Genomic DNA, 13,817 nt, shown 5'->3' on the forward strand with positions numbered 1-13,817 from the left:
CCAGCAATTCCAGTTGGCATTTTCATGGGGGGATTTAGACTTAATTATAAAGAAGCCAACTAAAGGCTTGGCAATTCGTCCAGTTCTGTTTTGCTGTCCGAGAAGGACTTATCTGGTTTTCCCTATATAATTGGTCTACTACAGGTAGGTCTATCTGGGATCTGAATCGCTCTCTTCTTGATCCACATTGATTCCCGATTAAAATAAGCAGGAAGAGTTCAGGTTGAACCACCAGGCAAATGTACATCAGAATTCAGGCTGAATAATTATATTACAATTAGTATATGCATGAAATTTGCAGCCTCATTAAGCTGCTGATTTATGTGGCGGCCCGATTAAATTCCAGTTTACCACCTTGTGCGATAGCCTAACATTACTTAATGAACTGGTGAGCCACAGTGAACGGTTTGGGAGTTACTGAGAGAGGATTTAAGCTCAGAAACCCCCCCCCCCACTGTGTATTTGGGATACCAACTTTATTTTGGCAAGGCTTCTGTGCCCCTAGCAACCACTCGGCCTACAATGCAAGATATTGCTTCACCTCCAGGAAATGGAGCTGCCTTTTATCTCTTCCCTGGTTAAAAGATCATAATAAGGGAGGTCTTCGAGTCCAACCCCCTGCTCAAGCAGGAAACCCTATAGCATTTCAATGGCTATCCAGCATCTTCTTAAAGACTTCCAGTGTTGGGGCATTCACAACTTCTGGAGGCAACTTCTGTTCCACTGATCAATTGTTCTCACTATCAGGAAATTTCTCCTCAGTTCTAAGTTGCTTCTCTCCTTGATTAGTTTCCACCCATTTTTTCTTGTCCTGCCCTCAGGGGCTTTGTAGAATAGCTTGACTCCCTCTTCTTTGGGGCAACCCCTGAGATATTGGGAAAGTGCTATCGTGTCACCCCTGGTCCTTCTTTAAGGTCATCAGAGTTGTGTTATTACAGCACAATTCTGCTTTAGAAGCGAGGGGCAGCGGGATACCTTCACGGCCGACTACAGCATCCCCTTAACAGTTCCCACCAGCGCCCCCCCCTCCCTCCCGGCTACAACTATAGTCAGACAGTATTGCACGTATTTGTCTTCGGAGATGCTAAGCCATGTTTGCGCAGAGACGCTTCGGGGATCCGTGGGGCTTTGCATCGGGGGGAAAAGGTGGTGAGCGGGTGGGAATCCTTTTTTCCCCCTGCAACCAATCGGAGGACAGGGACACGCCTCGCCTACACGCCCGAAGCCCTTCCCGGCAAGAGGAGGCCCGGCGTTTTCTTGCAACATGTTGCTGGCGAGCGGCAGGAAGCGGACGACTGCGGCTTGCTGACCCCGCGTTTCTCCCGTCGCTTCGGCCGAGCGTCTGGCAGCCATGGAGTCGTCCCGGAGGCGCTGCGCGATCCTCTACAGCTTCCTCTTCGAGTACGAAACCCCGAGGATCGTGTCCATCAAGAGCCGCAAAGTGGGCTTCACGAAGCGGCTGATCCAGCTGGCTATCTTGGCCTACATCATCGGGTAAGGAAGGCGCGAGTTTCTCTTTTCTTAGGAACTAGCGCCTTGACCAGTTCGGAAGTGCTTCGCAAGCTTCAAACGGGGGCGGGGGCGGGGGGGGGGGGAAGAGGGCGACGCCCGATTGCCGGGCTGGGATTCTCAGTCTGGATATGCTGATTTTTTTTTTTGCCTGGAGGGTCTGTTTAACCCCTCCAGAAAGGAGTTTTACACAGCTGGGGGGAAAGTTTGAACCTGTTGAACAGCTGCCTGGGTCCGGTTTGATTCCCATAGCGGAGACTCCGCAACGTCCGGATCTCTTATCTCCATTCTCTGCCGCTTTATCGGCAATTTGGCTCCGAGTCTTTTTCCTCTAACGCCGGACTATCTTCGCGCAGGGAAAACTCACATTTCCTACTCCTGGTTTATCCCAAGAAGAAACACACCAGCCTAGTGTCCTCCCCCCACCCCCGCCTTCCTTTGGGCCTGGCCTTCAACTATTCTTTCCTGAAGTTGAAACTTTTGAAGTGGGTTTTTTCCCAGTGGTTGAGGGTCTCCTATACAGGTAGGCTTTCGGGAGAGGGGGCGGTATATAAACGCTAATAATAAATAAATAAATAAATAAATAGGCTAAGCTGCTTTTCTGGATATCAAAGAGCAGCTCAAAACGAAAGTGATTGACGTTTTTGACTTGGGTTTATTGCAAGTTTGTTTCTTCAAAGCTTTAAATACCCAGCGAGTTGGCCATACATAAAATGTTGGCAGGATTCGGCTCTCACTCCCAGGGAGGGTCAGATTCAATCAATCAATCAATCAATCAATCAGAATAGAGCCGGAAGGGACCTTGGATATCTTCTAGTCCCAACAAGCTGCTTGGCCCAGCATATCTACCTCTCGGGAAAGACAGCAATAGCAGCAAGAGGGGGGGGGGAGTCCTTGCAGCACCCCCTCCCCACAGAGGTTCACAGGTTCCTTAGGTTGACCTTAACAGTAACAAAGTTGGAAGGGACCTTGGAGATCATCTAGTCCAACCCCTCACACAGGAGACCTATACTAGGGATTTAAACAGAGGTGGGTTCCTACCAGTTTGGACTGGTTCAGGCAGTGACCCAGGCCTGCCACACCCCCAAACCGGTTCTCTCTGCAGCGCCATCTTGTTTTTGCCTTCTGCGCATGTGCAGAGCACTTTTTGTTGCACTGCTCATGTGCATAAAGCACGCACACATGCACGCTCCATGCATTCCTGAGCTAACCAGCAGTAGCAGCAGCTGGAACGTACCCCTGGATTCGACCCTGGATTCAAACCGCTGAACTGCCAACCTTTCTGATCAACAAGCTCAGTGTCTTAAGCCTTCCTCTTCCTTCAACTTATAGTTGATACCTTGAGAGGTGGGGGGGGGCTCCAACTCCTTTGCCCCTCAAAGCCTCCTCAAGACCAGCTGGCTCAAAGAATAAGTTTATTTGGCCCTTCTGGCCTTATGAACCTCCAGCTCTTTGGCACTTAGACGCCCCCCACCCCCCTTCAGTCTGGATGATGTCAGTCAGGTCAGTGGGGAGTGACTTAGACCACTTCAGGGCTGCTTCTCTGGCTTCTTCCAGCCCTTCAGCCTCCAGTTCAGATGCCTCTGGAGGGACGTCAGCTCTACAGCCCCTCAGAGCTGCTGCTCTGGCCTCTTTGGTCCTCCAGCTCTTTGGCTTCAAGACTTCAGCCTGGAGGTCCTTCAGCTGCCCCAGATGCTCAGCAGGGAGTGACTGGATGCCTTTGGAGGGGATTCAGCTCTTTTGCCCCTCAGGGCTGCTCTTCCTTCTACCTCCTCTGTCATCTTCTCTTCAGCTCTCTGAGAGATGCCCTCGCCTGCTGCCCCTTTTATAGCCGCTTTTTTCCTGCCCAAACAGCCGATTGGTTGCTCAGTTTGGGAGGCTTCACTGTTTCATTGGCTGTTCACCCAGCTACACGGCCCCAGTTTTCTCAGATGGCTTCCCATTGGCTGGAAATGGCAGCATCTTGAACTGCATGGTTTTTAAATTTTTCCCTCAGTCCAAGGTTGAAGCCTTCCTTGCTGTAAATCTTTTCCCAGCTGATTGGGCTTCTGACAGACCACGGAGTGAGGGCAAACGTCTATAAATGTCACAGAAAAGCACCACAAAATTCTTCAGTAACAACTTGATATTTAACTTCTGAGGACCTCATCCCATATTTTAAGAGGTTCCTGAGGGGGGGCTGCATATGTGCACAAACATGTGGATTGTTCCTCTCACATTTTAGTTTTTTTTCTTTCATTTTTGTTTGTTCGAATTTATAATTTCTGTTTGACAAATAAAATAAAATAAAATCTTTCTCCTCATAGATTCAGCAAGGCCACTCTCCCAGACAAGCTTATCATTCATTAAATGAAAAATACAATATTGTCATTAAAGTAGAGACAAAATAAGCTCGCTCTGTCTGTCTGTCTGTCTGTCTGTCTGTCTATCTATCTATCATCTATCTATCTATCTATCTATCTATCTATCTATCTATCTATCTATATCTATATCAGTCTGTCTATTATCTTATCTGCCTGTCTATTCGGTCTATCTACCTTATCCATCCATCCATGTCAGTCTGTCTATTATATACCTTATCTGTCTGTCTGTCTATTTTGGTCTGTCTGTCCGTCTGTGTGTGTGTGTGTCTGTCTGTCTGTCTGTCTGTCTGTCTGTCTGTCTGTCTGTCTATCTATCTATCTATCTATCTATCTATCTATCTATCTATCTATCTATCTATCTATCTATCGTCTGTCTATCTATCTATCTATCTATCTATCCTACCTCTATATCTATCTATCTATCTATCTATCTATCTATCTATCTATCTATCATCTATCTATCTATCTATCTATCTATCTATCTATCATCATCTATCTATCTATCCTACCTCTATATCTATCTATCTATCTATCTATCTATCTATCTATCTATCTATCTAGCTAGCTAGCTAGCTAGCTAGCTAGCTAGCTAGCTATCACTAAGAAATTAAAATAAAATATACAAGCTCAGAGACACAGGGAATGTAAATCCATTTTCTTTCTCTCTGAGGCAGCCATATTGAGAATTTTTTCCTCTTCCTTGCAGTTGGGTCTTTCTGTGGGAAAAGGGTTACCAAGAAACCGACTCGGTGGTGAGCTCGGTAACCACCAAGGTGAAAGGCGTCACCATGACCAACACCTCCGACTTGGGACCCCGGATTTGGGATGTGGCGGATTACGTGATTCCATCTCAGGTGAGTCCATGGGAGACCAATCTTTGGTAGAGCTACGGGGATTCCTTCCCTTAATCTCTAACAACAGAGCACAATGGATCTCTTGGCTTGCAACCTCTAGTTCCTGTTGTGAGCAACTTCGGATGATGATGTTTGGTTTCTATGAGAAACCACAGATGTTTTTAGCTACTGTGGTAGCAACACTGAGTAAAATATGAAATAAGTGGATAAATGTTTGTCCAACTGTCTCTGCAAGGTCATAGTTGTATTCACTCCAGAATTCCTTATCTAATGGTTCATATTGCCAGGATTACAAATAGCATCCAAAAGTAAATCAAAGTCCAAGGCAAAGTATTTCTCAGAGGTCCAACTTATTAAGAGAGCCACATCTTGGCACATCTGGGAAAACCCAAATCTGAAAGCTTCCTGGTTTTCCCCACCTAGTTAAAAGTTTAAGATCTTGTCCCCCCCACACCCACAAGTCCATCCCATGGTCCAATCTCCCACTGCCATGCTGGCAGTTCCACCCAGCCAGTTCCGGCCTGGTGCAGAGGTGCAAAGACAAAGGATGACCTTGGCTTTCTAGAAAGAATTTTGTTATGGCTACCTATCATTTAACTCTTACAATCCCCCCTCCCATTTTCCCACAATAGAAAATGCATAGTAGAATAATAAAGTGTGGCAGGACAAAGATCCAAAAGAGAGGATGGCTGCAGGCCAGACGCATATTTTTCTCCCTACAACGTGTAACTCACCCTGCACTTAACCCCAGGATAAATATATTTGAATTAATCTTTCATTTCTCATGGAAACGGACGGTCCTATCTAAATGAGGATACTTTCCAGCAGCACAACAGTGGCAGGAAAAATGTGGACTTGTAAGTAATGAGCGGTGAAATAGTTTTGGTTTTTTTTGTGGTCTGCAAAGATGCATCTTTAATTCAACAGATGCAAAAAGGAGGAAGTCTTAATTTGCAGGTTTAAATCCAGAGCAAACGTCTTCACCGTTTCAGCTCGTTTTTCCATCTTGCTTCTTTTCTCTCTTTAGGCTGAGAGCTCGGTTTTCATCATGACAAATATGATCATCACGCTGAATCAGACGCAAGGGCTTTGTCCAGAGGTAGGCTGAGGCAGTGGTGGCTTATCGTCAGGTTTTGTGTTATCTTTTCTCTGAGAAATAAAAGCAAGGATGTGAAATTGGGAACAGAGTTCAGGAAGGGCCAGGAGACCCTATGTGGTCTACATCCCAGCTTTATTTTTGGCCTTGTGTGCACTGGGAGCGAAGTATACCCTGTTTCCCCCAAAATAAGACCTAACCATAAAGCCCTAGCATGATTTTTCAGGCTTGTAATATAAGCCTTATCCCCAAGATAAGCCCCAGATGGATGCATTTAGTACCATATTAATGAACAATTAATCAGTGGAACGAATTGCCTCCAGAAGTTGTGAATGCCCCAACACTGGAAGTTTTTAGGAAGATATTGGATGACCATTTGTCTGAAGTGGTGTAGGGTTTCCTGCCTAGGCAGAGGGTTGGACTAGAAGACCTCCAAGGTCCCTTCCAACTCTGTTGTTCTATTCTATTTCCCCGAAAATAAGACCTAATCAGAAAATAAGCTCTAATGCATATTTTGGAGCAAAAATCAACATAAGGCCCAGTCTTATTTTCGGGGAAACGTGGTAGGATAAATGGATAATTGCACAATTTCTATAAGTTGCAGAATACCTAAGTTACGACGGCACTGAAAAAACTGACTTACGCCAGTCTTCAAATTTTTATTGCAGCATTTCCACTGTCCAGGGATCAAAATGTGGTCACTTGTTATTCAGCACTGACTTAAGAACGGCAGTGTTTTGCTTAAGGACCGTGACAAAAAAAAAGGGTTGTAAGATTGGGTGCGGCTGTCACTATGTCACTTGACAACTGCCTTGCTTAGAAATGGCAATTCTAGTCCCCCTTGTGGTCGTAAGCCGAGGACACCCCATATTTCCAAGGGACTGGTAGCCGAAGTCGGCCGTGCATTCGACGAGAGCTTTGAACTGCAGAACAGATAACAGATTCTTTCCTTATCTCTTTGCTGCTCTTCCTATCCAGTTCCCAGATAAGGCTACCACGTGCAAGTCAGATGCAGACTGCAAAAAAGGCTACAGCGGCACCCACAGCAATGGTAGGGGTCATGCTTCTATCTTGAGGTTCTCCTCTTCCCTTTAGATAGGAGGGGACAACTTTTCCAGCAGAAAATTTACGGTGTTGCTGCAAAATGTGAAATAGAACTGAACAGGAGATCCGTGTTTGGGGTTTCTGACCTAGATAACATCTTATAGGGGGAGGTTCCATTTCATGGCTGGGCATGGGGTGAAGCGTAAGGTTTCCCCCTGTCAGGCCTGCAGCTTTATTTTGGATCTTTGGCCTGCCACACCTTTTATTATTCTACTATGCCTTGAGATGATCCCAGCTTCCTTCCAACTTTATGATGTCCATTCTGTATCTTTTTAGGTATTCAGACTGGAAAATGCGTAGTGTACAATCATACAGATCCCATCATTAAGACTTGTGAGGTCTTTGCTTGGTGTCCAGTGGAAAAGAATGAGAACTTACCCAAGTAAGCATCTGGAGGGAGGAGGAGGAGGAAGGCAATGGCAGGATGTGGAAGGCAACTCTTCCCAGAAAAAGCACCTGGCTGAATTATTTGATGATGCCAACTCCATGTCTTTATTTCTGGAATTGCAATCCTGCCTTATGTTTGTATCTCAAGTTCTAGCAGGAAAACAAAATCAACTGTCCAAATATAGTCTCAAAGATGCTTTTTCAAAAAGCAACTGAATTGTGGTTTTTGTTCCCTTGAGGAAGTTCCATTTTATTAGAGATGTCATATTGGCACATCTGGGAAAACCCGAATCTGAAAGTTTCCAGGTTTTCCCCACCCAAATGAAAGTCCAAGTCTCTGCCCAGCACCCACATGTCCATCACATGGTCCAATCAGGCATTGCCCAACACTAGAGATGCCTCCTTGTCACACCATCACAGCTGCAGGGCAAGGTGTCCTTGATTCTCTGAGAAAGGGATGTTATTATGCCTATATCTCTCTCCCATATTCCATATAACCCCCCCTCCCATTTTCCCACAGTAGGAAATGTGGCAGGCATGAAGGCCTGATGTAAAGATGGCTTCCAGGTCTGGCACATTTGTCCACATAGTGCTATTTTGCAAGATTAATTGTGGCTTCTTCGGGAAAACTGAACTAAAACAGAATGCCAGGCCTGCAGCCATCTTTTCTTTGGGATCTTTGGCTTGCCACACTTTCTACTATTCTACTATGCATTTTCTATTGTGGGAAAACGAGAGGGGGGATTGTACGGAGTTAGATGATATGGAGCCATAACCAAATTCTTTCTAGAAAGCCAAGGTCATCCTTTGTCTTTGCACCTCTGCGTCTAACTGGAATTGGATGGGTGGAAGCTGCCCAGCATGGCAGTGGGAGATTGAACCACGTGAAGCAATGGGTAGAAACTAATCAAGGAGAGAAGCAACCTAGAACTGAGGAGAAACTTCCTGACAGTTAGAACAATTAATCAGTGGAACAGAACTTGCCTCCAGAAGTTGTGAATGCCCCAACACTGGAAGTCTTTAAGATGATGTTGGGTAGCCATTTGTCTGAAACGGTATAGGGTTTCCTGCCTAGGCAGGGGGTTGGACTAGAAGACCTCCAAGGTCCCTTCCAACTCTGCTGTTGTATTGTATTGTATGGACTTGTGGGTGTGGGGGCAAGATCTTGAACTTTCAACTGGGTGGGGAAAGCCGGGAAGCTTTCAGATTTGTGTTTCCCCAGATGTGCCAACATGGCTCTCTTCATCAATTGGAACTTTGAGGAATCCTTTGCCTCGGACTCTGATTTTCTTTTGGATGCTATTTGGAACCCTGACATAGATCTTGGTTTAGTGTTTAGCGAACCCTGCCCTCACATCTCATTGGATCTCAAACTCCTTTTTGAAAGGGTGATGTTTGGTTTGAAATCAAGGAGTTTTATGGCGATGGTTAAGAATTAAAACTTTGGCTATAAGAAACGAGATCTTTTCACAAATAATTTTTCTTTCATCTTCTTGTCTTTTTGCTGAATCCCTGCCAGGCCAGCTTTCTTGCGGGGTGCTGAGGAATTTACCCTCCTTGTGAAGAACAACATCTGGTACCCAAAGTTCAACTTTACAAAGTATGTGTATTTTTTTTAAATCTCTTTTGGCTGGAGTGGGGCTACGGGGAGAAATGTGAGGGGGTGTGTGTGTGTATGGGTGGGCTATGCAAAATGGCTCTGTGAAACCCTGGTGCTATTTTGATGAAAAACTGAAAACAGCTGAAGCAGCGAGAAAGCACAACACATATACACAGCGATGTATATTAGTGATCAAAGTTACGACAGACCTACTTGGGGGTTACGTAGCAGCTCAACATGGGCTCCTTTGGGGTGCATAAACCCAGACACCTCTTTTTTTCTCTTCTAGGAGAAACATTCTTCCCACCATCAATCACACCTACCTCAAGGGCTGTAAATACAATGCCAAGACTGATCCCTTTTGCCCGATTTTTCGCCTCGGGGACATAGTTGAAGCTGCTGGCCAGAACTTCCAAGAGATGGCGGTTGAGGTGGGTCTAAAAACACATTGGGCTGGTCTGACCTAGGCTTCCTCAGCAGCACGAAGCCGAGTCCTCGTCCCGATAAACCCCTTTTATTTAATGTACGCTAAATTCCTCTCCAGCACAGTCTTTCCTCTCCCGCAGTCTTTTCTTTCAAGATAGTTCACAATTACCGACCTTGATCAGGCTTGGAGAGCTGCCAGGCCGATATCTGCAAAACCTGGCATCTCGGAGAGTCACGAACCAATTAAGCGAACTAATTGTCTCCTGCAAACTCAACTCCCCTTTCACTCCTCTTTTATTCCCTCTGGGAGGGGCCCTTCATCGTCCACCTGTGGCCTTATTCCCAAAGTCGACCCCTGTTCTTTAGCTGTTCCCTTTGTCTGGCAGCTCTGCACATGCACACACTGGGAACAGGCTCCAGCTGTTCCTCTGCCTCACTGCTGTCTGACTCCGAAGGCAGCTGATAACTGTCAGACAGCCCTGCCTCCCCCCTCTCTGCCTCCGACGCAGAGCCCTCATCCGAGCCTTCCCCAGACTCCAGGACTGGCCCAGGTTCCTCCCCAACCCTCCTCACTCTCCGAATCTGCTGCCAGCTCTGCTGGCCGATGGTGGACCACAACATGGAAAGGAAGAGCCATTTCATTTGACGTGGGTTTTCCTCGTTTCTGCCAAAGGCGGCACGTAACAGCTTGACGTATTGAAGAGAGTTCAGAACTGACCACCAAAATCCATTGAAATTTGGAGCAATCGACTCTGGCAAAAGGTTCACCGCATCAGACAGGTGTTGGCGAAGGATGGTAGTCAAAGCCTTTGTGCCTGTTCGGTATGTCCTTTTGCAGGGTGGCGTGATGGGCCTGCAGATCCGATGGGATTGCAACTTGGACAATTCGGCTTCCCGTTGCGTGCCGAAGTATTCCTTTCGACGAATTGACAACAAGGATTCTGCTCATTCCATTTCCCCAGGATACAACTTCAGGTAAGGCAAGGTTCGAGCAGCCAAAGCTGGAAGTTGGTGGTGGGACATCTCAGCTGGAACTGGCGACTTGATGCCTTGACGCCTGATTTTGGTTTTTGCACCAAATGAAAATGTTTTTATTCCCAAAGAATTTTACTTTCTTTCTTTTGGTTTAGGTTTGCAAAATACTACCGGACCTCCGCCAGCGATGAGTACCGGACACTTATCAAGGCTTATGGCATACGCTTTGACATTATGGTGTTTGGCACGGTAATTTTTTGGGGGGAAATTGTATGATGTTTTGTATCTTATCTGTACTCTTGGAAAACGGTTCCGGTTGAGAAATATTGCTCTAAGCTTGTGATGGCAAACCTATGGCACGCAGAGCCTTTTGTCAGGGCATGCGAGGTGTTGCCTTGTCAGCTGGCCAGTGCGCATGCCTTCCTTTGAAAACGATATCTTGACAATTTCTGCAGTGTTCTTAAGGAGAGATAGTAGAATATTTTGCTTCTATTCGTTACGTCTTAGGCTGGGGAATTCGATATCATCCCTACGATAATCAATATTGGATCCGGCTTCGCCCTGTTTGGCATGGTAAGAAACTTTGTTTTCTTTTTCCCCTGAGCGGTTTTTTAAAATGTTCCTGGTCTTTTCTCAAAATACATTTCCCCTTGTGAACCCTCATCCAGGCCACCATCCTCTGTGATATCATTATCCTGTACTTTATGAAGAAAAGATACTACTACAGAGAGAAGAAATACAAATACGTGGAAGATTACGAATTGGTAAGCTTGCCGCTTCCTGGCGGTTTTAACACGGTTCGCGCTTTGTACCCAAACCAGGTAAATTGAAAACGATATTCTCCTACTTAGGGGTTGTAGCTTCGGCTGGCAGAAGTGGAGAAAGGTAATTGCAAACCTGCCCATGGAATTGCTCTTTTGGTCCCTCCAGGAGGGACTGAGGATTGTAATTTGTGTGTGAGAGAGAGACACACCAAGAGAGAGAGAAAGGATGTTGAATGAATTCAGGTTATCTTGTTATACAAAAAAATTAAAATATTTTCTCTGAATGAGCGATCCCTTTTTTTTTTTATTCATCTGTCAACTTGGGAGGAAAATGTCAGTCTGAATTCAAGGTTGTCCTTGAATTAAGACGGGTGGCTTTCAACTCCCAGAATTCCCTAGCCAGCTGGGAGTTAAAATCCACCTGTCTTAAAAGTTACCAAGGTTGAACAACCCTGGTCTAATTGGTTTCTCCCATCCTGAGTCTTGCCTTCATATTTTAGCAGGGAGTCCATCCGTCGTACGGATCCCAGGGAGAAGTCCAAGATTGCGCCACGATGAGATGATTCTTCACAAACGGATCCTGCTCATTTCACCCAGCCAAGGAGATGAACTGTGATTCCTCCATCCCGCCTGGCCTCCGTCCAGCTTAGCTTCTGTTGGCGGCCTCCTGAATCAACCTGGGAAGCAACCTTCTCCTGAAAACCTTCCAACGCCTTTTGGGCGCAGGGCCTGCCGAGCTTTTGAGTAGTCCGAGAGACTTTTGCATCGGATCTCCTATGTGCCTTGCCCACCGTCCAGTTTATGGACAGATGAGGTGCAGGCAGAGGTGGTGGGACCAAGAAACTTCTTTGATATTTCTGGAATTGCCGATTTCTGATGTGCTTCCCTTTGTTACGTATTGCACGCCCCCCCCCCCCTCTTCATTTGGAAAGGGTGGAAAGAGTCACTTGTCTTCCATGGTCATTCCCCCCCCCTTTTTTTTAAAGGGCCACTTGGTGCAATTTGCAATCTCTATTTTTGAAATTAAGCGGATCTTGAGAATTCCCGCTCAACTAGAATTCCAACCTGGAGATCCCCAGGATGTTAAATAAATGCGACATGCCGGCATGTCTTCCCTCTCCAGCTTCTACTACTGAATCCCTCCTGCCCTGTTTCTATCCACGGAAATTTTATAGACAGATGAAAAGATGATGGCACTTTCCTTCTTTCAGGAGTGAGGCAGTATCGGTGAGAATAATCTATTTTGCAAGACAAAATAAAGGCACTTGGAATTATGATTTCTGTTGCTTTTTTTCTTGGTGAATGGTTGAGTTTGAAAATACAATGTCAACAAAATATACCCATAATGAGATGGGAGGGAGGGAGGGGAGAGAAAGAGCATGACAGAAAGAAAAGAAAAAGAGAGGGGAGAAAGAAAGCCAGCCTTCTAAAAAGATATATAAAAACATTCCTGATTCTTAAAGTAGCATCATCACAAATGGCGATACAGACACGCTGCAAACACAAAAATCGAAATTACTCCATCCCACGCTTCCTCCGTGATCCCTCTCAACATTTCACAGCACTCCTGATCGATATTTCCTCTGTTGGGGGGGGGAGCAGCACATGAAAACACACAGCCCCCTCCCCATTACAATGAGCCCCCCCTTCTCCTTTTGCTTTTACGGCAACAAATGTTACCGTCTCGCAATCCCACCGGGTTAGAATAAGAAGAAAGCGAAGGTCCAAATTACCTGGCCTGCACAGAAGGAACCTGCCAGAAATTATTCCAACACTCGTGATTTTTTTTTCTCCTTTTTCTCTTTTTAATGGAATGAGAACTTTTTTAATCTCTTTTTTTAAAACATGTTTTTCTTAAAAAAAAGATAAGAACCACAGCAGCCTTTCCATGCGTTAATTCTTGGCGGCTTTTTTTTTTTTTTTAGCAGATGCAAAGACTTGAGTGAGCCGTTATTACTTCCGATCGAGGTTAATCTGCGAAAAAGATTACGGGATGAGGTTCAGAACGCATCCGGGTATCCCCTGTGAATTGGTTTTGACAACTCTTCCCTCCCTTAGGAGCCGCGACTCTGCCGGAATACGTGACGTTGACTGCTTTCTAAAACCAGAAGTGCGGAGGGAAACGGGAGAGGACGAAATACACTTTGTGAGCGAAGTTGGAAGAGTGCTCAACAGCAAAAGAATAAATAAACAAATTGGTTTTGGTTTCAATCCATGGGAAGAATCTTGGAAAAACTGCAGAATCTCTACGTCCATCCTCGAAAGTTATTGGACTGTGAAACATGCCAGCAAGCACCGGATGGCTTCTGCTTATAAAACCCTGAATTTTGTGAACGTAGCTTATACAGTAACACAAGACGGAAAGTATTAGAATTAGGATCCGTAAATACGAGCCTGCGCCAAACAAATGCATGTTGGCCGTTTGTGCTTCAACACAATCACGCAACCTGTCTTCAAACGCAGAGTCTTGGCCCCCTTGGCGATGGACGTCCCTTCTGTCTTTTGCTTTCGGACGAAGGGAAAACTTCCCCCCCAAAAAACCCCTTGCTCTTAAAATAAAACGGAATCGCCTGCTCACAAAAAGCGAAGCCTTCTACAAACACCCCGCCTTAAGTGTGACGTCGGTTTGGTTTCCATGCAATAAAAAGGATAATAATAATAGTAATAATTTTTAAAAAAAACACCCAAAAACAAGCGTTTTCTTGATTCTCGTTTGCCAGGAAGCGCCATGTTTTAGCC

At 45.6% G+C, this 13,817-nt stretch overlaps 1 protein-coding gene across 1 annotated transcript; it reads left to right on the top strand.

Annotated features, from left to right (window-relative positions):
• The first annotated feature begins 1,211 nt into the window (after positions 1-1,211).
• On the top strand, positions 1,212-13,747 carry P2RX4 (purinergic receptor P2X 4). The gene is made up of 13 exons (XM_081966239.1): positions 1,212-1,494; positions 4,579-4,726; positions 5,754-5,825; positions 6,801-6,873; positions 7,203-7,308; positions 8,833-8,913; positions 9,203-9,344; positions 10,178-10,314; positions 10,470-10,563; positions 10,822-10,887; positions 10,983-11,078; positions 11,579-11,973; positions 12,011-13,747. Exons 1-12 carry the CDS (start codon positions 1,352-1,354, stop codon positions 11,639-11,641), a joined length of 1,221 nt encoding a protein of 406 aa, XP_081822365.1. The 5' UTR covers positions 1,212-1,351; the 3' UTR covers positions 11,642-11,973; positions 12,011-13,747.
• The last annotated feature ends 70 nt before the right edge of the window (positions 13,748-13,817 follow it).

Source organism: Natrix helvetica, assembly GCF_964273705.1.
Source record: "Natrix helvetica genome assembly, chromosome: 14".
NCBI classification, from domain to species: Eukaryota; Metazoa; Chordata; class Lepidosauria; order Squamata; family Natricidae; genus Natrix; species Natrix helvetica.